At 54.3% G+C, this 24,951-nt stretch overlaps 1 protein-coding gene across 1 annotated transcript; it reads right to left on the reverse strand.

Moving 5' to 3' along the window:
• Positions 1 to 328: 328 nt before the first annotated feature.
• Positions 329 to 1,860, reverse strand: GADD45G (growth arrest and DNA damage inducible gamma). Its single transcript, XM_025423580.3, has 4 exons — positions 1,695 to 1,860; positions 1,373 to 1,474; positions 1,055 to 1,268; positions 329 to 964 (listed from the first exon to the last, which is right to left on the reverse strand). The coding sequence occupies exons 1-4, from the start codon at positions 1,745 to 1,747 to the stop codon at positions 854 to 856; spliced, it is 480 nt and encodes a 159-aa protein (XP_025279365.1). The 5' UTR covers positions 1,748 to 1,860; the 3' UTR covers positions 329 to 853.
• Between the last annotated feature and the right edge of the window lie 23,091 nt (positions 1,861 to 24,951).

The raw sequence follows: 24,951 nt of genomic DNA on the forward strand, positions 1-24,951 counted from the left end.
GGGCCGGGGAGGGGGAGGGGGGAGGGGGAGGGGAGGCAGAGGCGGCTGTTATCGGGCTGGAGGGCCAGCCTTGAGCTCCTGCGCTGATGTCTTATCGCAAGCGTGCTCCTGTCTTGCAAGTTCAAAAGTCTCTCCCTAAAAAGAGAACTGGGGGCAGGGCTCAAGTTCTCGCCAGCGTCCCCTCCCCCACTCCGCGCGCACTCAGCCCCGCGGGAGGACGGAGTAGGTGCCCGCCGGGTCACCCCGCCGGGCCTTCCGGGACCGCCTGGGGCCCTGCACACCGCCTCCCCTCGGACAGGGACCCTCTACCCTCAAGAAAGAGAAGAAGTCTGTTTCACTTAGTTTATTGTTTAAAAAACAAAACTCCAAAGCTGCAGCAGCAGAATCCTTTAGAAACCGGAGCATCGCCCCGTCCGCTTGGTGCAGCGGTGCAGGCCGCTCAGTGGGTCAGAGCTCCTGTAACTGTCCGAGTCCAGAGTCCGGAGTCCAGGCCTCGCCTGCCTGGCCTCTCCCCTCCTTCCTGCGCAGAGCGCAGGCTGCTGAGTCACGCCCGCCCGGCCGGTCCGGCCTTCCCGGCCCGGGGCCCACGGCCCGCCTCCGGCCTTCCCGGGCAGGCCGCCGCCGCCCACACTCGCGGAGTCCACACTCGCGGAGTCCCGGGCTGGGGGCCAGCCCGCCCCCGCGCCCCCGCGCCCCCGCCGCCGGGCCCCTCCTGCAGGGGCCGCCCTCCTCGCCGCTCTCCGCGCAGCACTGCGGGCCCGCGCGCTCCGAGGGCGCATCCACAGAGCCAGCCGCGCGCTAGGCGCCCCGGTGTCACCACGTCGTCGATCAGACCAAGGCCCCCTCCGCGCTGTCACTCGGGGAGGGTGATACTGGGCACCCAGTCGTTGACGCTGCGGCTCTCCTCGCAGAACACGCTGAGCTTCTCCAAGGCGGGGTCCTTCCACGCGTCCTCATTGGGGTTCTGCGGGGAGGGCGCAGAGGTCAGCCTGGCCGGCCGCTGGCGCGGCGCGGCGCGGCGGGGCGGGCGGCGCTGGGGCGAGGCCACACTCACCGAGATGAGGATGCAGTGCAGGTCCCCCGGGGCGGCCGCCTCGTCGCCCGCGCCCACGATCGCCGCCAGCCTCTGCACGTCGCCCACGCGCACGATGTCTATGTCGTTCTCGCAGCAGAACGCCTGGATCAGGGTGAAGTGGATCTGAAGCGCGATGTCGCCCTCGTCCTCCGCGTCGGCGGCCAGCACGCAGAAGGTCACGTTGTCGGGGTCCCTGCGCGGGAGGGGGGGGGCGGTGAGGGCAGGGCGGCGAGCCCGGGGCGCCCCCGCCGCCGCCGCCGCCCCCGGTCACCCCACCGGGGCCGCGTCCACACTCACACATTCAGGACTTTGGCGGACTCATAGACGCCGGCGGTGAGGCAGCCCTGGCGCTGCGCGGACAGCAGCAGCTCGTGGAGTGCTTTCCCGGCGCCCTGCATCCTGCGGACGAGCCAGCGCCGTGAGCGCGCGGGGAGCGGCCAGGGATCCCCAGCCCCTGCGGCGACCCGGCCCCGGGGACGCACCCCCGTCCGTGCCCCAGCCCCCGCCCAGCGAGCTCCCCATCCCGGCGGGCCCCCGCGGCGGCCGCCCGACCCGCTGCAGCCCGCACGGGCACAGGCGCCCCGCGCGCCGAGACGTCCTGCGCCCCGCGCCGACCCACCTGGCGGTGCTCTCGGGGACCGTGTCTTGGCCTCGGATCTCCTCCAGAGTCATGGTGCGGTCGGCAACAGCTAGTATCCACGCAAGGAGCGAGCGGCGCGGACGCGGGAGAGGCGGGAGGCCGAGGAGCGGGGAGCGCACGGCTGGCGAGTGCGCCCCGGCGCGCCGCGCCCCCTTATATAGGCCGAGCCCGGGCGCCGCCAGCTGGCCCGAGGCTGCGCGCCCATTGGCCGGCGCCCGCTTTCTGATGCAAATGAGGCGGCCGCCGCGGCTCGTGCCAGAAGGCCACGTGGGGAGGGGTGCGGGGGATGACAATGCCTCAAATCTGCCGCTTTTGTCGGCGTGTTACCAGGCAGACGGGAGCCTGCAGATTTCACTCGCCTTTTTGTTGTTTCAAGTCCTTAAAAGGAAAAAGTTAAAAAAAAAAAACCTTAGCTTGCTAATATAATAAGACGCAGCACTTTATGAAATGCACCTTTGGGGAAACTGAAGATTTCTTTTTTTTTTTTTTTTTTGCATGTATTTTTGTGACTACGTTTCTATTTTTTTCTTTACTTGTAATTGGAAGTTTGTAAGACCGTTGTTTTTCAACCGGAATTTCAAGTAAAAATAGCCAGCGCGGGCTTTCCGCTTGCAAGCCAAAGGCCCAGGGGCACAGCCCCCTCCAGCCGCCGCACGACCGGAGCGCGCCCGGAGGCCTCGCCGCACGCCCCGCGCCGGGACCCCGCCGCGCCGGAGGGTCCGGGCCCACCTCCCCGCCCGCAGCCGAGCGCCGCGGGGCGCTGGGACGCGCGAGCAGATTGCGGCCGGCGCACGCGGCTCGTTTGCATTTCTATGGAGAAAGCACAATAGCGGAGGTCTGGCGTGTGGCGGTTTGCAAGAGGGACAATCGAGGCTTTCTCTTCATAGCGACACTACCCACCTGCCGCAGGGTGGGGTGGCTAGGGCCCCGCCGCGCGTGGGGGTCGCGGGGCTGCCCGGCGCGTGGGGGGCGGGCCACGTGTCGCTCCCGCGCCCCCTTGGTGCTCCTCCCCGGCACGGGGGCCGCTGCACCCCAGGCCCCTGTGCATGTAATTCCGCCCCCACCCTCCCCCCCACTGCCCCCGGGGTCCTCGCAGCGGCTGCCGCACAGTCTACGCAGCTTGAAGAACGCAGCTCTCAATCCCTTTCCCGGGGCGCCATCTGCAGGCTGTCCAGAAACACGGGGCACCCCGCCCCCACTTGCATTGCCTCCTAGGGTGCCAGCCTGGGCCCCTGCGGCCCTGCCTCCTAGGGTGCCAGCCTGGGCCCCTGCGGTCACCCAACGGCCCTGGCGGGTCTGCGGCGCCCCATCCCACCTGCGCGCTCAGGGAAGCCGCAGCAAGGGCTGCAGAACCTGCCCGCGGAGGGGAGGGCAAAAGGACACTCCGACCCAGGCCTGATGGAGGCAGAGCCCGTATTTCTTGCTGTTTTGAAACGTTTGAAATTACCCAAACATACATGTATGAAAGCTTGTTTTCCAATTATATCGTAATAAACCTAGAGGAGGTGAACAGTGCTGCGGTGTCACCGCTCTGGGGCAGGTAAGCCAGCACTCGGAGACCTCGCGCCCACGGAGAGCATCACTAGGGTGGCTGCATCTCTCCGTGCTACTTGGACACTGGCGCGGGGGTGCCCTCCGTGGCCCCCTGTGGTGGGCGCGGCCCGGGGCCCGGACAGGACATTCCGGGCGAGTGAGGAGCGCGCGAGCCGGCGTCCTGCGCCCTCCAGTGGACGGCGACGCTGCACAGCCACCGCCTCCCGAGTCCCAGCGAGGGTGCGCTCCCCGGTGTCCTTGACATCCCAGGTGCCCGCAGCACCCGCAGCCTTCACGCGCTGCTGTTTCCTTTCTCTCTTTATTGGTGGCCTATGACATGACAGTGTGCCTTGATGCGATAAATTGTTTATTTTTACGTGAGGGAGGCTTAGTTATTGCTCTTTTTTTATGTATCAAATTTTCTTAAAATGTATCAGCTACAGGTCCCCAGGAAGCGTTGCAAATGGGGCTTATTTCACATCTTACCCCGGCCCCACCCCTGCCCCTGTTCCTGTTTGTAACAGTACAAGCTTGGGGGCTCACCAACTCATAGCGCCTCCTCCTACAGAAAAGACCCCTGGACAGGCCTGAACCAGGAGGGGGGGAGGAGGAGGTAGCATTTCCAGTTGGCACTGAGCCAACCTGCAGGAAGAGGGCTGCTTGACAACCCCTTGGGGCTGTTCTACTTTACTCACATTTTTAAGGTATTCAGTTTCAGGAAAACCGCCTTTTTGACATAAGATACGGCTTCACATGGATTTATTAGGTCATTCCAAACCGCCACAAAGCCTTCATCTCAATTGGGAAAGAAATACTTTTCTTTTTTTAAAGATTTTATTCATTTATTCATGACAGACACAGAGAGGCAGAGACACAGGCAGAGGGAGAAGCAGGCTCCCTGCGGGGAGCCCAATGCAGGACCCGATCCCAGGATCCCCGGATCACGACCTGAGCTGAAGGCAGATGCTCAACCGCTGAGCCACCCAGGCACCCTGAAACATTTTTTTATCTGGAGGCAAATTTGGGCTCCACCAGACCCCACCACCATCTTGGGGTCTGGACAAATGCACAAGCTGCTGCGCATGTGCTGGGCAGACTGCAGGAAAAGAGCAGGCAATGCCTGCACCCCAACCCTGGTTACCTACCCCAAAGTAGACCACATGCCCCCCGCTGCCCCACTGTGTCACCCCAGCACTGCCACACTGCATTCAGCCACTGCCTCAGCCTGCTGGAGCCCCAAGTCCTAGGACGCCATGAGGTCATCCAAACTTCCCATGACTACACCCCTAAACATCCCCCCCCCCGAACCTTAATAATACAGGCAGTGGTGACTCGATGAAGTGCATGTTCTCAGGGATGCTCTATTTTCAAGCCCCTTTGGAAATGTTATTTAACTGTTTTGCTAACACATTCTTTCTCGTGGCCTGACTAAAATGTTGGTGGGGAATTACCCAACACCGAAGGATGGTAAGAAGTGGCTTCACGTGAGCAGTAAGCCTCAGGGACATTCCCTGCGCAGTTTCTCAAACCATTTGCTTCTGGAGTAAACAGTGTTCACGACATAGCAAGCCCCCCACCCCCTCACCCCGAGACCGGCAGGACACAGGGGGCTGCTCAGAGCAGAGTCGGAGCCACCTTTCAAAACCAGCAGCTCTCACATGAAAATCTGCATGTCCAGCTTCTCTTGGAAAATGGGAAGATTTGGCCACCAAGTGCCTGTGGTCCCCCACCCCCAACCGCACCCCAAGTAACTATCAACTGGAGGGAGGCGCACTGGGTCCCCCGGACTGGCACCTCCCCTGCACTTCACCACAGCTCTCTGAGGACAGCCAGCTGCTACACTCGTTTACATCACCTGCTTGTCCCCGGCAGGGCTTTTGCAAACTTCAAACAGAAACAAGTTTGAAAAGCAAAATAAAAGGGGCCGGGTTCTTAAAAGATGAGCTCAAACAGGGTAAGCACCATCTGTGTCCCACACTGTGCAGGACTGTATCTCCAATGTTGGCCCGGGGCTCCAGGAGCAGTGCGGGTGGACCCCTTTCCAAAGGGTCCCATGGCTCCTCTTACGTCGCCCCACCCCTTTGTTCAGCCTCTCCACAAGGCAGGACAGGCCTCCGGGGTTTCCAGAAAAAGTGTTGGGTTTTTTCCCCCAAGAAGTCACAGAGGGTAGTGAGGGCATCAGTTGGTGGCAATACTACATTAACTCAAAAAATAAATAAATAAAAACCAAATTTTTGTACAAGACACACACCTATTACCTAAAACCCAGCAGCAGCTTCTCGAATGCGCCCTGGCATCTAAGGAGCACAGAGACCAACCCACCCACCGCCACCCCTGGGGGGCTATGCGGGAACCCCACCCCGAGGAGCTGTGTGGTCAGTGGATAGGGAGGCTTCCGAGACAGGATTGGGAAACCAAGAAAGGGAAATCCCCACAGAGCACAGGCCGGACATCTGTAGTCAGTCTCTGTGTCAAGACGAGTTTCTGGAAGGAGCAGTTACTCCTGGCTCAGTGAAACCCCCTGAAGCCCCTGATGGGCTGGGGGCAGGTCATTCCTGAGCTTGGCACTTTCCCTAGCATGAGTACGCAATGATGTGTGACACGTGTCATAGCCACAGGCATTAACCCCGTGGCTCTCACTGTGGCCTCAACCCCACCCCCACCCCCAGAAGCCACAGATGTGCTGTCCTTCCCGGCGTGGCCATGTGCCAAGTCTTCTGAGCCTGGGATTCCCCCCGCCCCCCCATCCCATGAAAAGAAGATCTGCCCTTTGCCTTCCATGGGCCTCACTGGGAGTTTCTAAAGGTCACAGCGGGTCACCATTTGGCCCACACTCCAGTTTGGTTTGCTGGACAGTGTTCTAGAATGGCTTGCAAATAGAGTCTGACTTGTTTGTGTAGGTGGGAATGGGTGGCTGGCACTTTCCATGTCACCCTAGATGTGTCCCAAAGCCCCCCAGCCAGCCTCTGTGGGCCCTCGAGCTGGCGCGTAACCCTCTCTCTCCTCCAGCGGCACACAGGAAGCTGAGAGCTGTGGTCGCCCTGCTGGAGACATTACTGTACATAAAGAATAGGTGCTAGAACCACAGAATTTCTGAACCGAAAGTCCTCCTTTACGATCTGAAAGGTAATTCAGAGCGAGTGTATAAACACCCAGAAAGGGGAACATGACATTGGAGGTGCTGTTAGCACCACGGGCTCGGATCTAGGTGTACGCTGCTTACTTAGCTTCAACCCCAAGCAAAAAGTTAGTGCATGACCTAAAGTGTAAGGTGAAAACAGTCCCGGCTTGCTGACCCATCTACTCTACCCTTCTTGAGTTCTTCTAAAGAAGTGCGTCCTCCAAAGTGCGTATTATAAGGAAATGTTTGCGGCAATATTTCTTCCTAATGATGAAAATCAGAAGCCACCATGGGAGGTGGGTGCTACACTGGAGGGTTGCACCTAAAAGAAACATATGTGGCCATAAAAGACATTCTGAAGAGAATCTCTTGGCACCATAGAGCCCCAGATACAACATGGAGAAGCAAGGGACAGAGAGCACTAACTGTGCGACACCAGGAACGTGTAAGCCTCAGCGCACCTGACCCCCACTGCACGCATGACACAGCTGAATGGCCGTGGGGGGAGGGCTGTGATGACAGGGGATCGCTGCTCTCCTTCTTTGTGCTTTTCTACAAACTTTCTGCAGCTCAACCTTAGGTAAGACAAATTCAAACTTCTCCCGAATGACAGCCTTGGTGCCAGACGTCATCCACCTGACTCGTGCGTCGGGCACTGGGCCGAATGATTGTTGGCCATATGGTAACAGATCAAGAAGCCAGACGGCTGCAGGGCTGTGCTTGCAGGGAGGGAGAGGCCCCAGCATGACCTTTGACTCCTGAGCTGCTCGTCTGGCCATTTGATTCTGGTCCTTTTGTGGCTGAGGCCGAAGGAGGCCGAGGAGAGCCGTGGCTGTATCGCCCTGGGAGGTTAACTCTAGAATGACCGAGATAAAGATCTCAGATGGCGCAGTAGAGGCAGGAAGGACGGACACACAGCCCCCAAACACCTTCCCAGAAACGCGCGGGTCACCAGGATGCACATTTTAGCAAGTAGCAATGGGCCAAATGCTCTCACCCCCCACCCCTTTTCGTAAAAATGTCTACTTCCCAGGTGTGAATTACAGCAATAAATTGTGAAAACTGTTTTCCATTGTTTATGTAACTAGGAATTCTAGAAATTTAAAATATGTGAGTGTACTCAATCTATTTTTGAGACTCTTGCAAGTGCAATTCTGTTTTTCAGGGCCTACTTGCTCTCATCCCAGAAGAACCATAGAGGGCAGCCCGGGTGGCGCAGTGGTTAGAGCCGCCTTCAGCCCAGGGCCTGATCCTGGAGACCCGGGATCAAGTCCCACGTCGGGCTCCCTGCATGGAGCCTGCCTCTCCCTCTCCCTCTGCCTGTCTCTGCCCTTCTCTCTCTCTCTCTCTCTCTCTCTCTCTGTGTCTCATGAATAAATGAATAAAATCCTTAAAAAAAGAAGAAGAAGAAGACCCGTGCATGTCTTTAGTAGGTGGTCACCACTGGTATTCATGGTGTGGTTTTATTTACCAGACTCCTAGAATGCTTATTCTGTGTCAGGCACAAGTCCGAGCACTTTAAAAACATCGCTGAGCCCTCATGGTGACTCCGCTGGGTGGGCACGGTTGTCAGCATTGTCAGATAAGGGAACGTGGGCACCGAGAGGGTAAGCAACTCAGCCAAGGTCGCACAGCCAGGAGGTGGCCGGGCTCGGCTTAGAACACAGAGCCACTGGCCCTGGAGCTCATCGCAGGGAAGGGAGAGACACGCTTCTCTGTTAAACCTTTTCTAGAGCCTTTGGGACCACCTGTTTGGTCCACGAATGACAAGGAGATTATCTAAGGAAAAAGATTTTTTCCGAAAACCTGGCTTTCCTGAGGAGCCCCGCCCAGCGGCGCTGGTCCCTGGTATGTGACTGCAGCGTGCCATCTTGTGGTCAGAGCAAATACAGCCTCCAGCTCTGAAAAGCAGCCTCTTCCTCGGCATCTAAACTCTTCGGTGCTTCCCGGGAGCCAGGAGCCACAGGCTCTGGCTAGGTGCCACCTGTGATGCGCAGGGGCAGCACCTCATCTCCCTACCCCCCAGCAGCAAGGACCTCCGACCCTGCCCTGCAGTCCACGGGTTAGATTGTGAGTGGAAGTCAGGCCAGCCCAGAGGATGATGCTTCTGTAAGGTTTGTCCACAGTAGAGAGGCGGGGTGAACCCCAACATCGGGGGAGCAGAACCCACCCCCCAGGCACCTTGTGTCAGTGGTGATGCTCTTGCCTGTGAAGCAGAGGAAAAGCGGGTATCGGGGTCATACAACTAATGAGGGAGCTGGGGACCTGGCCACTCCCTGCCAGACCTCACACAAACCTCAGATTCATGCTGCCCCCTGGGAGGTGGGACCTGGACTCCCCCGGAGCAGCTGCCCCGGGACACAGCCCCCACAGTGCTCTGTCATGCTTGGGGCGAGCCCAGCAGCCCATGCACCTGCTTCCTTTCAGATTAGGGATGCTTTGACTCTCCCCACGTTTTCCTCCCTGCAGTGGTGGGGTGACCCGCGGAGGAGGGGTGAGGACAGCCCCAGGGGACAGTGCTGGGTCCCCACCTGGCCATGTGGGGCAGAGCTGCCCTGCTGGCCCATCTACCCAGGCTGTCTCCGTGGGGTGTGTGACATGAGTTCTGTCTTCCGCTGCTGTGTTTGGAGGTCTTTTTATTTTTTTATTTTTTATTTCTTAAGATCTTATTTATTTATTCATGAGAGACAGAGAGAGAGAGAGAGAGAAGCAGAGACACAGGCAGACAGAGAAGCAGGCTCCATGCAGGGAGCCCGATGTAGGACTCGATCCCAGGACCACAGGATCACGCCCTGAGCCAAAGGCCAAGGCTCAACCGCTGAGCCACCCATGTGCCCTGACATGGACGTGTTTTGACACCTTACACATTCAGGGCCCTCATGTTGGAAGATGCCACGTCCTCCCAGACAGGTGTCACACCCACTCTAATTGATCTGTCCTTCCTTGTTCACTGCCCCACATTGGTGGTCATCTGACCCAGATGCGTCCAGCCATTCAGCCCCCAGTGATGGGCGCACACTTGGAGCATGTGCTGCAGACAGGATCGGGTCAGTGTGTGCAGGAGTGCAGCAGGGAAGGGCTCCAGGATGGGATCGGGTCAGTGCACACTCACACTGACCCCCGGGCCCTTCTGGTTCCTGCCCTGGCCTGCACCCTGCAGGATCCAATACTGTCCTTAGGCTGTGTCAGAAGGGAGTTGAATCGGGGGACACCCAGCAGCTGGTGTGTCCCCAGTGCGTGAGACCTGGAGTGGGAACCATTCGCTGTGAATCAGTGGTCACCGAGACGGTAGGGAGTGAGCAGGGGAGGGAGGCACACCCACCCAAGCAGCCAGTGAATTTTTGAAAGGGTAATCTTGTCAGCCAGTGGCACTGACACAGTTGCACATGCACACGCAAAACAAAACAATTAAAGTCAGCTGCTAAGGGTTCCTGGGGGACTCAGTGGGTGAAGCATCTGCCTTCGGCTCAGGTCATGACCTCAGGATCCTGGGATCCAGTCCTTTGTCAGGCTCCCTGCTCAGTGCAAAGTCTGCTTCTCCCTCTCCCTCTTCCCCTCCCCCTGCTCATATTCTCTCTCTCACTCAAATAAATAAAATCTTATTCTAAAAAAAAAAGAGAAAGAAAAAAGGTCAACTCCTACCTCACAGAATGAAAAAGATCCCCTTGAATTGGGTCATAGATCTACATGTAAATGTGAAAAGTTTGAACCTTTAGAGATAAACAATAGGAGAAAGTCTTGGGTGCCTGGAGTTAGGCAAAGATTTCTTAAACTGGGCCCTAAAATCATATTCTAAAATGTAGTAATTTAGTCTTCAACAAAATTAAGAACATCCGGTCTTCAAAAGACACCATTAAGCCAAGTGAAAAGGCAAGCCATAGACTGTGGGAAAATATTTGTAACACATGTAAAGGCCTTCTATCCACAATATATAAAGAGCTGTTACAACTCAGCAATGAGGAGATAGTCCAATTTTATTTTAAAGGAGCAAAAGGTTTGAGCAAGCAGTTCATGAAAGAAGCAATCAAGGGGCGGCAAAAAGAAGCTCAGCATCATTAGATGTGCAAGAAATGCAGAGGAAAGTCACAATGACCTGTCTCTACTCCCCAACCAGAGCTGACAAGATGTGATGCTAAGTGCTGGTGATCGTGTGGGGCGGGGCCGGAGCCCTCAGACGCTGCTAGTAGGGATGTAAAATGGTGCAACCACTTTGGGAACACAGCACCTCCTAGAAGTAAACCTATACTGACAGGCTGACTCCGAGACCCCAGTGCCATGCATCGAGAGAGAGAGAGATTTGGGTGACGTGTCAGCGTGAGAACTGAGTGCGGACGCTTGGATTTACTCATAAGATCCAAAAGTTAGATACAACCCAAATGTTCCTCACCCGGTGAACAGTTACACACACTGCCCAGGGTCCCCACAGTGGACCACCGTCCACAAAACAAAGAAACCATGTCTAAACCCACTTGCCAGAGGCAACAGACCGCACAGTGCGCACGCTGCGCGCCGTGAACCCACAGACAAGGACAAGTGAGTGACAAAGCAGATTCGTGGCTGGCGGTCGCGGGAGGGGACTGACTGGGGCGATGCAGATGTCCCGTTTATAACCGAGGTGGTCGCAAGACTACACCCACTTGTCAGAACTGTCTGCACCGAGTGGTTAATCTGGTCCATCTCAGGCACCACAGCGGTGCAGCCGGTTACGCTCTTGGTTTGGGTTCGGATCACGATTTCAGGATCGTGGGATGGAGCCTTGTGTCCGGCTCCACATTCCGTGGGGAGTCTGCTTGAGATTCTCTCTCCCCCTGCAAAGTAAACATCTTTTAAAATAATGGTGCATCTCATTATGTCTAATTACACCCCCATAAAACCAACCAAATGAGGAGAAGAAAAGAGCATTCTTTTAAGCAGCAGAAGAAAAGAGCATTCTTTTAAGCATAATCTTTCTTTATCTTTTTAATTTTTTTTCAAGTGATCTCTATGCCCCACGTAAGGGCTTGAACTCACCACCTCCAGATCAAGAGTCACAGGCTTTACAGACTGAGACAGTTGGGAAGCCCTCAAATATATTCTTAATTTAAGTCCAGTTTGGAGAAAGCTAAAAGAAGGGCAATAGTTGGAGGATCAGATTCAATTTGAAAGGTGTAAACTAACAATGAATCAGCAGTAATGCGACGCTGGGGAATCCAAAACTGAGGACACACTACCACCTAGTGGCCCAGTCGTGCATTTAGCCCATCATCATCATCTGGTGAACCGTGTGCATCTAACAAGTCACAGACCTGGACTCTTCTCGTCTAGTAAAGGTCTAGTAGAAAGTGTTTCTAGCAAAAACGTCACCAAAAGTAATTTAATAACATGTTATGCCTACTGGCCAAAAGTTGAGAAACCTTTTTAGAAATATCTAAAAAGAAGATCTTCCCGCCCTTTGAGCAACAACCAAAACCATACTTCAGAGAGAGTCTCCTTTTAATTAGAAACAGCACAGAATTGCCTGTTGCCCCTATTAATTAACATTTCCCTGCAAGTTTTAGCCAATGCAAAAGATGGAAAAGTAAACAAAACAGGAGCAAGATGTAAAATTTTTTTAAAAGGTGGAAATAAAATTATCGCCATTGGAAGGTAACAGAGCAATGTACTTAAAACAAGAGAATCATCTTAAAATTCTTGTAATTCATTAAGTTATCAGACACCAGATTAAAGGGGAAAAGGTGATAGCTTTTCTATGACAGCAATCACAGACTATACGCTAAAACGAGGGAAAGCTTCCATTAATAAAAGTAGCAGCAAAAAAAAGAAAAAAAAAGGATATGAAACACCCATAGATAATCCTAAGGAAAAAAAGCTATCCATATGTACTGAATGGACTGTAAAAAGTTTATATGGTGAGGGCACCGGGGTGGCTCAGTGGTCGAGCATCTCCCTTCCCTCAGGGCGTGATCCCAGGGTCCCGGGATCGAGTCCTGCCTCCGGCTCCCCACAGGGAGTCTGCTTCTCCCTCTGCCTGTGTCTCTGCCTCTCTCTCTGTGAGTCTCTCATGAATAAATTTTTAAAAAAACTTTTTAAAAAAGTTTATATGGTAAGATGTATATCATTTCTTGATGGGGAATCTTATAGAATATTCATGTCCCTTCTCTTCAGTTTATCTTCTATATTTTATGGAGCTTCAGTCACATACACATATGTGGTATTTAGATTAACTTCAATCACATGAACAAATTCCCAGAGCAATACTGTAATGATTTTGACTGAAATTCCATACAACTGGATGGTAATCTGAATACTGCTTGTGCATATGCCCATGAACAATGGACCACATAGTATCACCTTCTTATGTTTACTTTGCACACTAAATGCATCTTTTGCGGCTTGCCGTCTTATACACAAAATGACCATTTGGAGGTGCATTCGTGTCATTGTGTGTGGTCCCCTATTGTAGGTGTGCGCCCCGGATTGTCTGTGCTCCTGTGGATGGGCACCCAGAAGCCTGCAGACGATGCCTCCAGCATGCATACACACATCTGACAGCCATCGCAGGGACCCAGGCATGCACCCGTGCAGACTCCCAGGCTTGAGGGGCAGTGCACTCCAGCCGTGCAATTATCTGCTCTTTAAGGGCAAAAAATGTGCTGCAGACTAAACTCCATCCCCCGAATGCACATTGAAGCCCTAGCCTCCGATGGGATGGTATTTGCAGGCAAGGCCTCTGGGAGGTGAGCAGGATGACATGAGGTCAGGAGCATGGCCCCGCTGTGGGGTTAGTGCCCTTATAGAAGGGACAGAAGGCACCTGTCGCCCCAGGGAGAGCTCTCACCAACGACCAGACCCACCCATGCCTTGATCTCAGACCCCCAGCCACCAGGATGGAGAGAAATGCATGCCTTTGTCTGAGCTGCTGGGTCTCTGTTCTGCTGTGACACCCCTGAGCAGACTAATGCAGTATGTCTCGGCTACAAAATGATGTTTTTTGTTTAAAAAAAAAAAAAAAAAAAAAACTCTATTGCCTTAAGTGATGTAATTTCCAAAAACTGTTTTCTCGTTTCAGCCAGATGATTTATTTTGCAAGGGGTAGATGCCATTGATTTAGAACACGATGACATAGTCACATCAATATTATTTTTTTAAGTTCTATTATATAGATCACATCTAAAAATACTCAAACGTTTTCACTATGCAAGGAAAGCATTGCAGATTCCAGTAGCTTTTTTTTTTTTTTTCAAAATTTCTCATTTGTATTATCAATATCCTTCCATAACTTTGGCCCCCAAGAGTATATACATGTCAAATATTTTATTCTGTGTAACTGATCCATCATGTTATTTTATGTTTCCTCATTGATGATTACAATTTTTCTTTATATGAATTTATATGAATTCCCCACTCTAATAAAAGTGTTCAATGCTTTCAAATTTTCATGACTTTCAAGTAACATTGGCATCCCACATCTATGTCATTAACAACTAAAATAAGCCACTCATGTTTCTTGAAATTAGCAAGTTATTTTCAGAGCCAGGGTCTCAGAGCAGTGCAGTGACTAAGGGGCTTGCGGGGGAGAATTTGGAGCCCCTGCCCCCAGTCAGAAGCAGAAGGCTGGTTTTGATTTCACATCAACCATAGTGCTGTGTTCACTTATCTCTGAAAAATATAATAAAAATAGTAAATCAGGTAACTCACTTTATCTTTTCTCCATAAACCTTATATTCACTACCTCATATAAAGTGAAATAATATGTGCATCAAAAGGGCATTAAAATCATGGAAAATGGAAAGCTATGCTGGGCCAGTGGCTTCCAGCCAGCAGAAGCCATGAGGCTGCAGCCACGAAGTGCCAGGACGTGACAGCTCTCCTAGGTCTGGCTTTCCTGGCACAAAGCTGCTGTCATCGGAGCAAGGCCACGAGCCTGCATCCAGGAAACAAAAGATTCAGGAAAGCAAAGCAGAACCCATACTCCAGTCTAAACAAAACAAAATGCAGTATATTTTCTAAAAAAAAAAAAAAAAGAAGAAGAAGAAGAAGAAGAAGAAGAAGAAGAAGAAGAAGAAGAAGAAGAAGAAGAAGAAGAAGAAAGAAACAAAAGCAAAAACAAAAACAGCTGGGCTGTCCAAACACATTACACAAAAATGCCCAGGTTGTGTGATGATTGCAAAGGTGAGAATGCACTGAGCCAAGAGTTCTCGCAAGCTACTGGATCACGACGTCGGCCACATGATGGATTGGAGGGGAGGAGAACTGATAAAATGAAGGCAATCAGATGCACCCTTATTACCGGTGCCGCCGCTCCCCTCCGAACCGCGGTGTGCAGGAGTGCACCTGCTGGACTCAGCGGGCTGTGGGCAGGTTTGCCCGGGACGGATGCGGGCACAGGCCCGAGGGCTGGGAGGCGGGCGGGCGGCGGAGCTCCCCTGCACTGCTCTGTCGCAACGCCTGCAGCTGGCGTCCTGGCAGGCGTGGAGCCGGGAGTGGACGGAGCCATATCCATGCACCAGGGCCTCCAGGTCCTTCCGAACAAGCTCCGTCCCACCAGGAGTCCTGGAGGGGGTGCCGCTCTCTGCGTCCAGGTGCTGCTTCCTGCCTTCCTCTGATCCAGGGACTCTGTCCCTCCTATCGCTTGCTCCCTCAAGATACCCAAGCCTGAGACTTGGGGATTGTTCTAGTGACCCCAGCTCCCTCACTCAGCAGCTCAACCTGACCCCCAAGTCCTGGTCAGCAACCCCGCTGGTCCAGTCCCTCCATCCCGGTCAGCTCAGATGCTGTAACAAAGTATGTGGACCCTGCCGCTTAAGTAACAGCATTTATTACTCAGAGCTACAGGCTGGGAGTCTGACACCAGCCCACGGCTCCAGCAGATGAGGGGCTCCCTGGGGTCTCTTCTATCGGGGCACTAACCGCACTCATGGGCCTCACCTCCCCGCCCTTCCAAACAGCTTCATGTTAGGGAGTAGGGTTCCAGCACCTGAGTTGGGGGGGGGCAGACATCAAAGCACGGCACCCACTCTCCCATGCACTTTCATCACTTCGCAGGGATGCGTGCAATTCCCACTGGTGGCTCCTGACCTCCACAGGGTTCACTGTGCTGCCTGAGTTCCTCCAAACACCATGACGCTGGCCACATTGTGAGCCACTGTGGAAGGAGCCACACGGGCAGCCTCCTCCACGGGCTCCTCCTTCAGGGTCCCAGTCTGGAACTCCCCACAAGCCCCGACGTGCCCAAGGGGTCACACCCTCCGGTCCCACCCAGACCTCCCGTTCCCAGCTCTCCCAGACTGTGTAAGGGCTCACTCCCATCATCCATTCCCTGTCCCAATAACTCACGTCATGGATTCACACTTGGGACTCACTCCAACATTCTACCGGCATGATGGCCAGACCACGGTATTTGAGGTTCCCCGAAGCCATGCGTGCTTCTATGTACGCGTTTCTGGCTGATGGGAATTCTCACCCCATTGCCAGGCCCATAGCTAACCCCTGCTTGTCTCTCAAAACCCGTGCTGAGAGGGTCAGGAGGGAGGCTGAGCCCAGCGAACGGACGGGGTGGTAAATCCATGGGGACAGAGTGGCTCTCAAGCTAGTGGGGACTTAAAGGGGCATCTGGACCCAGGATTGAGGAACTGATCACCTGGGAGCTATTCTTCAGGAAGTTAAGGAATCCTGTCCCAGTGGTCCTCTGGTATAAGGAGCACAAGTTGCCCAAGACCAGGGCTTGTCCCAGGCAGGGCAGCGGCGGCAACTCTAGGAGAGGGCCAATCTCAGACAGGACCGCTGAGTCGAGGGCCTCCCCTCCTGGATCCCGAGCTCTGAATGGCATCACGGTAGGATCCGAAAAGACCTAAGTGGTAGCAGGAAGCTGGGGGAGTGGGGGGGACACCGTTTCCAGGACTCTGGAAATGATAGACAAAATGCACAAACATCCTGCATGGGAACAGCAGAGCTGGCCCTCGGGGAAGACCCGAGTGTCACGGCCCCAGGGATGCAGAGCGGGCTTGGTGCACGGATGCTGGGGAGCTCTAACAGGGCTGCCACATAAAGCCCAAAACCCTGGGAAGCCCCTCCATGCCCGGAGACACTAGAAAAACCCACCCACCCTGGCAGAGACACAAGGGAACGTCTCTCTTGGCTTCCAGCTCCGCAGGCAGGAAATTCTTCCCGGAAAGTTTGTAAGCTCAGGCCTTGGGTTCTTTGAATGTATTCTCTCTGCAGGAACCACTTTGTAGGACAAGGAAAGGGCAGCTATTAGGACTTTTCCTGTGTGATGCTATTTACTGAGACCTCCCCCCATGTCCCCTGCATGTTCAGGTGCTGGGATCAAAGATGTGAGCATGACGGGGGCACCTGGGTGGCTCAGTGGTTGAGCATCTGCCTTCGGCTCAGGCCGTGAACCTGGGGTCCTGGAATCGAGTTCCGCATTGGGCTTCCCACATGGAGCCTGCTTCTCTCTCTGCCTGTGTCTCTGCCTCTCTCTGTGTGTCTCTCATGAATAAATAAATAAAATCTTAAAAAAAAAAAAAAAGTGAGCATGACATCCCAGGTCCCTGCCTTCGGGCAGGTCACTCCACACATGACCCACAGCTTGGGGGGGGTGCATGTTGCAATGTCAGGGTGAGTTTCTGGAAAAGCTGTTCACTTTCCAGCAGTCAGATGTGGGACACCATGAGAAGGTCCCACTCAGGGCTCATGCATGGATGTGTCTGTGCACACGAGCACACACGTGTGGAGGGGGAACAAGCGACCTTGGGTGTGTCGGGGGGGGGCAGTCCTGCCCTTGGGGTCAGCGTCCCATCCTGCCAATACCCCGACTGCTCCACTCTGGTCTTCGATGGGAGCTCCTGCCGCACTGAGATGTCATGTGACCAACACATCGAATCAGGGCTGAGCCATCTCAGAAAACAAGCCAGACCACAGCTCTATATCCTGTGAGTAGTGAAGTCACTCACTTTTTGGAGAAATAAAAACCTAATTATGTGCATTGGAAGAAAGGCAATCAGGGGACCTGGGGTCTCAGTGACGCATCTGCCTTCGGCTCAGGTCATGATCCCAGGATCCTGGGATCGAGTCCTGTGTCCAGCTCCTTGCACAACGAAAAGTCAGCTTCTCCCTCTCCCTCTGCTTGCTTGTGCTCACTCTCTCTCTCTCACAAATAAATAAATTAAATATTTTTTTAAGTTTAAATAAATAAAAAATGGCAAGCAGTCCCGTGAATAACATAAAATAGTAGGTAAATAGAAAGAAGGTGTGATCTGGCCCAAGAGTGGCATATTTTCTGATTGTTCTGTCCAGATTTCTAAGTAATATTTTAATTATCTTTAGAGTTAAATGAGTGTGCATTGCCAACACAAGCAATGAGCTCAGAGAGAAGTCGTCCTGGGGGAGGAGGCCGTGAAAACTGAGTAACTCGGCCTGGAATTTAAACACCGTAGACCAACCACCATGTGGTTAATGTTTTGCCCGGCCTCCTTCCAAGGGAACGAAACAGGATACAGCAAAGTGGAAAAGAGAATTTACCAAAAGGAGTACCGTGACCGTCAGGACTCCTGTAACCACAGAGCCCAAGACACACACAGGCTGCTTAAAGCTGGCTCTGGCCGTCCACGCCCTCCGCAAACGGACCACTAGTTCTCCCCACGGGGGAAGCACAAGAGCTGCCGCGGGGTGGGCAGCGGGGACCGAGGAACCGCAGGGTTGGCGGTGCGGTCGCGCCAGGAGCTTAGCGGGCGGAAGGAGGCCACGGACAGCAGAGGAGTCAGTGGTGCACCTGCTCCTGCCCGTGGCGTTCGTGCCCCACAGGGCCAAGCTGGAGGCAGCTCTTGGGGCAACCATCGCAGGTCTGGCAGACGCAGGGGGACCTGAGTCGGTGTATATCCTGCATCCAGCCTGCTGGCTCCGAGCGTGGGGCATCCACCACCAACACTCTCTGGATGACCCAGCATGTTCACTGATCCGAAGGCGCCTCATCAGAACATTCCAGAACACAACCCTGACAGTGTGAAGCTCTCCAGCCTGCACAGTCCTCTCCCCAGGCAACAGAGAGCAGCCCCAATGATGAGAACGTGACTATCCCAGTTGGTCCCATGGAAGTCTAGGAGTTCAGAGACACTCGTGGGGCCAATGTTGCTGTCAGCTGGACCACGGGCGCCCAGCTATGTGGCCAAACTGGGGTCTGGGTGCGTCTGTGAGGTGCTGCCGGGTGGGATTCGCACCTGAATCTGCACACCCAGTAAGGCAGACAGGGTGGGGCTCGGCCCATCCATTGAGGCTGGCCAGAGCTGAATGGGGAGCACCCCCTCCACATCCAGCCACTAAGCGGGGATGTGGTCTCCTCCTTTCCCTGGACAACCACATGCACCCCCTGGGCCCAGGCTCCCAGGGCTTTGGGCTCAGACCCTCACCACCCACTCCTGGGGCTCCAGTGAGGGAGCCTCCTACAGGCCTGGCACTTCCCAGGCTGCACAATCATGTGAGCCAATACCCTGCAATAAATCATATATGTTATAGGTCTCTAAAAAACAGTAGGACACGCATGTTATCATAAAAGACAAGAATCAAAGCTACGTTTGCAGCACGATTCCAATTTTTACACATTTATGTGCATAAATACACTCATGCACCCACGTGAACCAGTTTGGGGAGGAACACAGCAACATAGCCTGGTGCTCATTACTGAGTTGTCAGGCTGCAAAGAATTACTCCTCCTTTACCCTTTCTTCTAATTTCTGTATGTAGCACGAGTGTAATTTAATTTCTTCCAAAAGTAATGAATATCTGGGGTTTTTTTCTAAATTATACTGTCCATGTTTAGAGGCATGTATGTACAGCCGTCAGGAGCATGGAAACCCCCTGCCTGCCCATCCGCTAGTAAACGGACAAACAGAGGCAGACCATCCATATGAGAGACGACAGGGACGTGAGTGAGCCCATCACAGGCACGCATCCCTGTGCATCGCGGTGAGGTTCAGACATCTGCAGAGTGTCCCAGCCCCTGACACTGAAGTCGAGCGCAGGAAAGGCTTGTGGCCAGCAGGTGTGTCATTGTCTGGGGAGGGGCAGGGGGCGTGTTACTTTAAGTGGACATGAGGAGACTTCGGGGTGAAGGAAATGTCCTGGGTCACAGACGTGGTCGCACAGGTGTGTACATCTATCAGACTCACCCACCAACTTGGGCTTCTTGTTATTAATTTATATATTATTTATAAATCATAATTATTATTTATAATATTATAAATAATAGATTATTTATCTAGAAAGAGAACGAGCAGGGGCAGAGGGAGAAGGAGAAGCAGACTCCCCTCCGAGCAGGGAGCCCGACTCAGGACTGGATCCCAGGACCCTGAGGTCATGACCTGAGCCGAAGGCAGACGCTCGCTGAACTGACTCAGCCACCCAGGCACCCCAGATTGGACATTTTAAATACATGCAATTGATGGCATGAATACTGCGCCTTCATAATGTTAATTTGTTTAAAAGCAAACATTGCCTGGTTGTAATGAAGTAATTGGATGAGGGAATGAATGGATGGGTAAAATGCGGGGCCGCCTGGCAGCTTCCATGTGTGGCCTGCAGATTAAGTCTCCCCTGACTCAGGCTCCTGGGGCCGCCCTGCACCCTGGCCTGCCCTCCCCGCCGCGCTTTCTGCCTGGGAAAGCCTGTCCCCAGGGCAGCCTTCCTCTCTGGTGGCCGGGCATCAGTGGATGGGACACCCTGAAGTGGGGCCCGCAGGCTCTCAGAGGGCCCAGCCGGACAGACCCCACTGTCCACAGTAGGGATAAGCCTCTCACCCACCACCTGCACAAGGGGTTCCCAGCACAGGACATCACCCTGCTCTCAGCTGTCTCCCACCCAGGACGTCAGCCTGGGAGCTGGTCACCTGGAGCCGCTGCTGCCACCGGGGCTCCAAACACCCAGGGAGACCCCTGATGTGATGAGGAGCAAGCAAGGCCACCAAGATGGTAGAGGAGGGAGTGCCAGGCCTCTGGGGGCCCACCTGCACCCCCTTCCTGCTGTTTGGTTATGGGGTCTGCAAATCCCCCCGACACACACACACTCATGCCTGTGGGGTCCTGACACTTGCAGCCAAACGGGTCTGATACGCACAAAAGATGTGAAAACAGCAACCGTCTGCCTCATGCCCACCTCAGGCGGCCACACAGCTCCCGCTGAGGCTCATTCACTCACTGCTTTGAGGGGCTTTTTTGCTAAATGTTGTTTCCCATTTCATTTTATTCCTTCCAAAAATGATGATGATCTGTTACATGGGTCCATGTCGATATGCTCCTGAGCAATGAGGGGGTGGGAGGTAGGGGCACCGACTCCCCAAGTCGTCAAAAATCCATGTACGATTTTTGTCTCCCCCTGAAACCTAGCTACTGTTGACCGGAAGCCTTACCCATCACAGCAACAGCCAACACACCTTCCCTATGTTGTACATATTATGTCCTGCATCTTACAATACAGTCGCCAGAGAGAATTAAATGTCATTAAGAAATCATAAAGAAGAGAAAGCACATTCACTGGACTATATGATATTTATTAAAAAATTATCCACCCTTAAGTGGATCCATGCAGCTCAAACCCATCTTCTTCGAGGGCTAGTTGTATTTATAATGATTTAATGTAAATAGGATCACACACCCATATAAAACCCAACAGAAAACCTTTCATTTTAAACTTTTTAAAAAGATTTTATTTATTTATTCATGAGAGACACACAGAGAGAGGCAGAGACACAGGCAGAGAGGAACAAGAAGGCTCCCTGTGGGGACTCCGATGTGGGACTCGATCCCAGGACCCGGGGTCACGCCCTGAGCCAAAGGCAGACATTCAACCACTGAGCCACTCAGGTGCCCTTAAATGTTTCATTTTTATGGGAACACTGTGGTCAGTATGAATGTGTCCAAGAGAGATCTCTGCCCCCCAAATAAAATAATCTGCAAAATACTGTTTACCACCATGTGCCTGGAATTCTGTGTACTGTGAGAACCAGCTATAAATCATTAAAATAGAATTTTCCAGAGAAAACATTAAGCTGCTCCTGTTTCCACTTCAGGGCCCATGGTGTTTACCTTCAGCTCTGCATGTCCATCTCCCAGGGTGTCATCACAGGGTGCTTCTGGCTTCCCTGAAGGAGCGAAGGCATTCTGCTGCATCGCCACATGCCTGCAGGGCCCTCCAGAGACCCCTGTACCCTGTGATCCTGCACACCTGCCCCCGCCCCCGCCACCGTGGGACGGGCCATCCACAGGAGCTGTCCCCGTCGCAGACAGGCCCACAGTGAGTGTCTTCCTGGACTCAGGTTGTCATTTGGGCGATCTCAGGATGACTTCCCGGCCCCGCATTATGGGCTCATGGCTCCAAATGATTCCCACAGTTCTGGGCAACAGGCTCGCGACTGCCCTGCCCACAGCCAGCCAAGCATGAGGACGCGGCGATGGGGGACTGTCGAGGATGCCAGCCTGAGAGGGACCCAGAGGAACTCTGACAGCCATGCAGGAAGGTTCAGACACCGTGAGAGGAGCCCCGGCACGGACCCCCATCGCAGAAATGCACCTGTTAGCAAGGCGAGGGTCTGAGGGTCTCAGTTTGGTTGTTTTATTTTGTTTTGTTTTTTTAGGAGCATCACCCAGGACAGCACCCACCAGTCACGGGAGCTGGGAGGACAGTATGTGAGCACCTGGTCTGTGCTACCCAGGAATAGGGGAAATAGGAAGAAATCTGGATTTTGCAGGGCGCTTTTTAGAACGTTCACGCGCGTTCCCACACTGATGCATCACAGTAGGGCTTCCCCCTGACTTTCTGAGAGCTCTTGCATCCGGAGCCCCACCTGGGAGTCCGACGGTCTGCTCCGTTTGGACACCGAGTGTCCACCCCTCAAGGGGACAGGGATTCCCCCTCCTCGTGGTCAGCAGCCCTGCAAAGAGTCCGGACGGCCCCTCCTCCTGCCACTTCGCCAGCGGCCCACATCCGTGCTGCCCCCCACAACATCCCCGAATCCATTTATTTCTGTCCCTTCTGAGGTCAGGAAAGCACTGTTTATCCCTGGGATAACCATGGTGACGTTTCCAATGGTCCTCAGATGGCTCACATTGGCGCCAGAGTGACAAATAACAAGTGACAGATGCAGATCTGATGTGTCCTCTGCCGGCTCTAAATTCTTGATTGCTTGCCATTGCTCGAAAGCCACGCGATCCAATCTGGCAGCAGCCTCCCATTTGCTGCTTACATTTTATTTGATTAAAATTAAAGCCTCAGGGACGCCTGGGTGGCTCAGCATTTGAACGTCTGCCTTGGGCTCAGGGCATGACCCTGGGGTCCTGGGATCAAGTCCCACATCGGGCTCCCTGCATGGAGCCTGCTTCTCCCTCTGCCTGTGTCTCGGCCTCTCTCTCTGGGTCTCTCATGAATAAATAAATAAATAAAATCATTAAAACACACACACACTAAAGTGAGCAAGTAGATTCTCAAACACGGAATCCACAAGCGAGGATCACCTGTATCTGACGACGGGCTGCATTCAAAAGTACGTAAAGAACGTGTGTACGTCATGGGTCAGCCCGAGGCTCCCGGGGCTGCTGGCCGTCGCCTCCGGATCCTGGGGGCCTGAGGTGTCGCTGACCTGGGCAGCCGTCTCCTGTCCTGCCCCGGCTTGGAAAGTCAGAAGGATTCCGGGATGTGCGAGAATGAGGTTGCTTCTCCAGCCTCTCCGAGCGCCGAGTCCAGGACAGGATGTCTGTCCCGTTTTGTTCAGTATTTGTGTCAGAGGAGGGAACCAGGCTCCCAAGGGTGGCCTCTTTGGGTGGGCTCCACGTGCTCACCTATGTCCGGCTCTCCCTGCAGGCACGGGGTGCAGCCGGGAGCCAGTGCCTCTCCTGGGAGGGATGCCAGGGCCAGGGACTCAGAGATGCCCTCAGGTCACCACCATCAGGGGCAAGTGCTTGCCTCAGTCTTGCTCCTCCTGGGGCTCTTGACACAGCACGCACCCCTCCTGCACCTCGTCCCTTCACAGTATCTCTCCGCCTCTGCCCTCTGACTCCCTCCTTTGGGCCATCCGGGCCCCAGGGAGAAGGTAGGGCACACATGGTGGCCATCTGTCCAGGGAGGTTCAGGGCTGCCTCCTGACGCCCAGAAGACCACCCGGCATGGAGGGGGTGGGGGGGTGCAAAGTTTTCTCTAAATGCTGAGCGTCTTTGTGTTCCATTTCTCGCACTGAGTCAGCTTCCCTCCTCTCTGGCTGTAAGACAAGTACTTGCATTTCCCTGAACCATTTCAGAGGGGTCACCCGGTCCCCAGGTCTAGATTTGTCATCTGGAACCCAAAGCAGCCACGCCAGAGACCCCGTGATACCTGTCCCGCCCTGGGAATTTGCAGAAATGATTGTGTAGACCAAAGGCCATGAAATGCCTGGACCCTCCAAGCTGTGAGGAGCACTAGAACGTTCTAGGTAGGCAGTCAGGGAAAGAGGTCACCAGGGCAGTGGGTACGGAGAGGGAAGTGGCTGGGACAGAGATTGGGAAGGACCCAACCCATGGGCGGCTCTCCTGCCCGCAGGCCAGTGTCTCCCCTGGGGCATCGTGCACCTGCAGTGGCTGAGCCGCCAGCCCAGGGTCAGGAACCAGCTCACGCTAAGGAGCGCCAGCCCGGGGTGGTCAAGGTCAGCCCCCACGCACAAGCCCGTTCCGTTCCTCCTGCTTTGAAACACCTCTGTCACTTCCAGAAACGTCATCCTGATTGTGATTTTAAGCATTGCCTGTAAAGCTCCCTGGCAAGCTGGGACACGCCGCAAAGCCAGGCCGGAGTCTCTGGGCGCACCTCTGCAGGGAGGAGTGTGGTTCACGGGCACCCAGAACAGTCCGTGGCTCCCCTGTCCCATGGCTTCCACGACCCTGAGAACCGCCCCACCTGCCCTCACTGTGAGACAAGGGGTGGGGAGGGGTGCTGCGCAGGCCAGGTCGGCAGGTGCCTGAACTGGGGGAGACGCGCCCTCCGCAGGGTCGGAACACACAGCGCCTCCAGGCCACCGCCCACCTGCATTTGGACAACACCACACCCTCGTCTCTACTTGCCATGGTGACCACAGGCCACACACTGTCCTCGGGGGCTAGGGGTGCAGACGGTGAGCCCCTGGTTCTCGGGCCCATGTGCAAACCCATGGTCATTCCAGGACCACATCCTCGCCCCCAGGCCACCTCTGTGCAGCCGGTCCTCACGTGGGGCCCACCCCTTGGAGTGATGCCACGTCCTACAGGTTGCTCCTTCCCCTGATTCTGTTTTGTTTCATTTTAATTAACAAAAACTGGATGTTCCTCAGGTGCCAAACTCCTTCCTCCTTTAACAACCTCCCTTCTCACCATGCCTGCCACACAGGCATCAGGCTCTGCCTCTTACAGATGATGAAACTGAGGCCCAGAAGGCATTCACCTCGGTCCTCCTGCTGCTTAATCAAGATTCATACTCAAATCAGGGAGAAGCAGGGAGAAGGCAATGAGGCAGGGGCCGCCCCGCATGGGGTGGGGGCTTTGGGGCGGTACTCAGCTCCCCAGGAGCAAGAATCTAGACAGCTGAGCAAAAACAATATTAAGAATTTGAAGAAGT

Source organism: Canis lupus, chromosome 1 (genome assembly GCF_003254725.2).
Source record: "Canis lupus dingo isolate Sandy chromosome 1, ASM325472v2, whole genome shotgun sequence".
In the NCBI taxonomy this organism is placed as follows: Eukaryota; Metazoa; Chordata; class Mammalia; order Carnivora; family Canidae; genus Canis; species Canis lupus.

Bases quoted from the DNA above. Each gene is read 5' to 3' on its own strand.
- GADD45G (XM_025423580.3), bottom strand. From the start codon at position 1,747: ATGACTCTGGAGGAGATCCGAGGCCAAGACACGGTCCCCGAGAGCACC. The intron at 1,475-1,694 runs GTGGGTCGGCGC...GCTCGTCCGCAG, and splicing joins GTCCCCGAGAGCACCGCCAG to GATGCAGGGCGCCGGGAAAG. The intron at 965-1,054 runs GTGAGTGTGGCC...CCCTCCCCGCAG, and splicing joins TGCACTGCATCCTCATCTCG to AACCCCAATGAGGACGCGTG.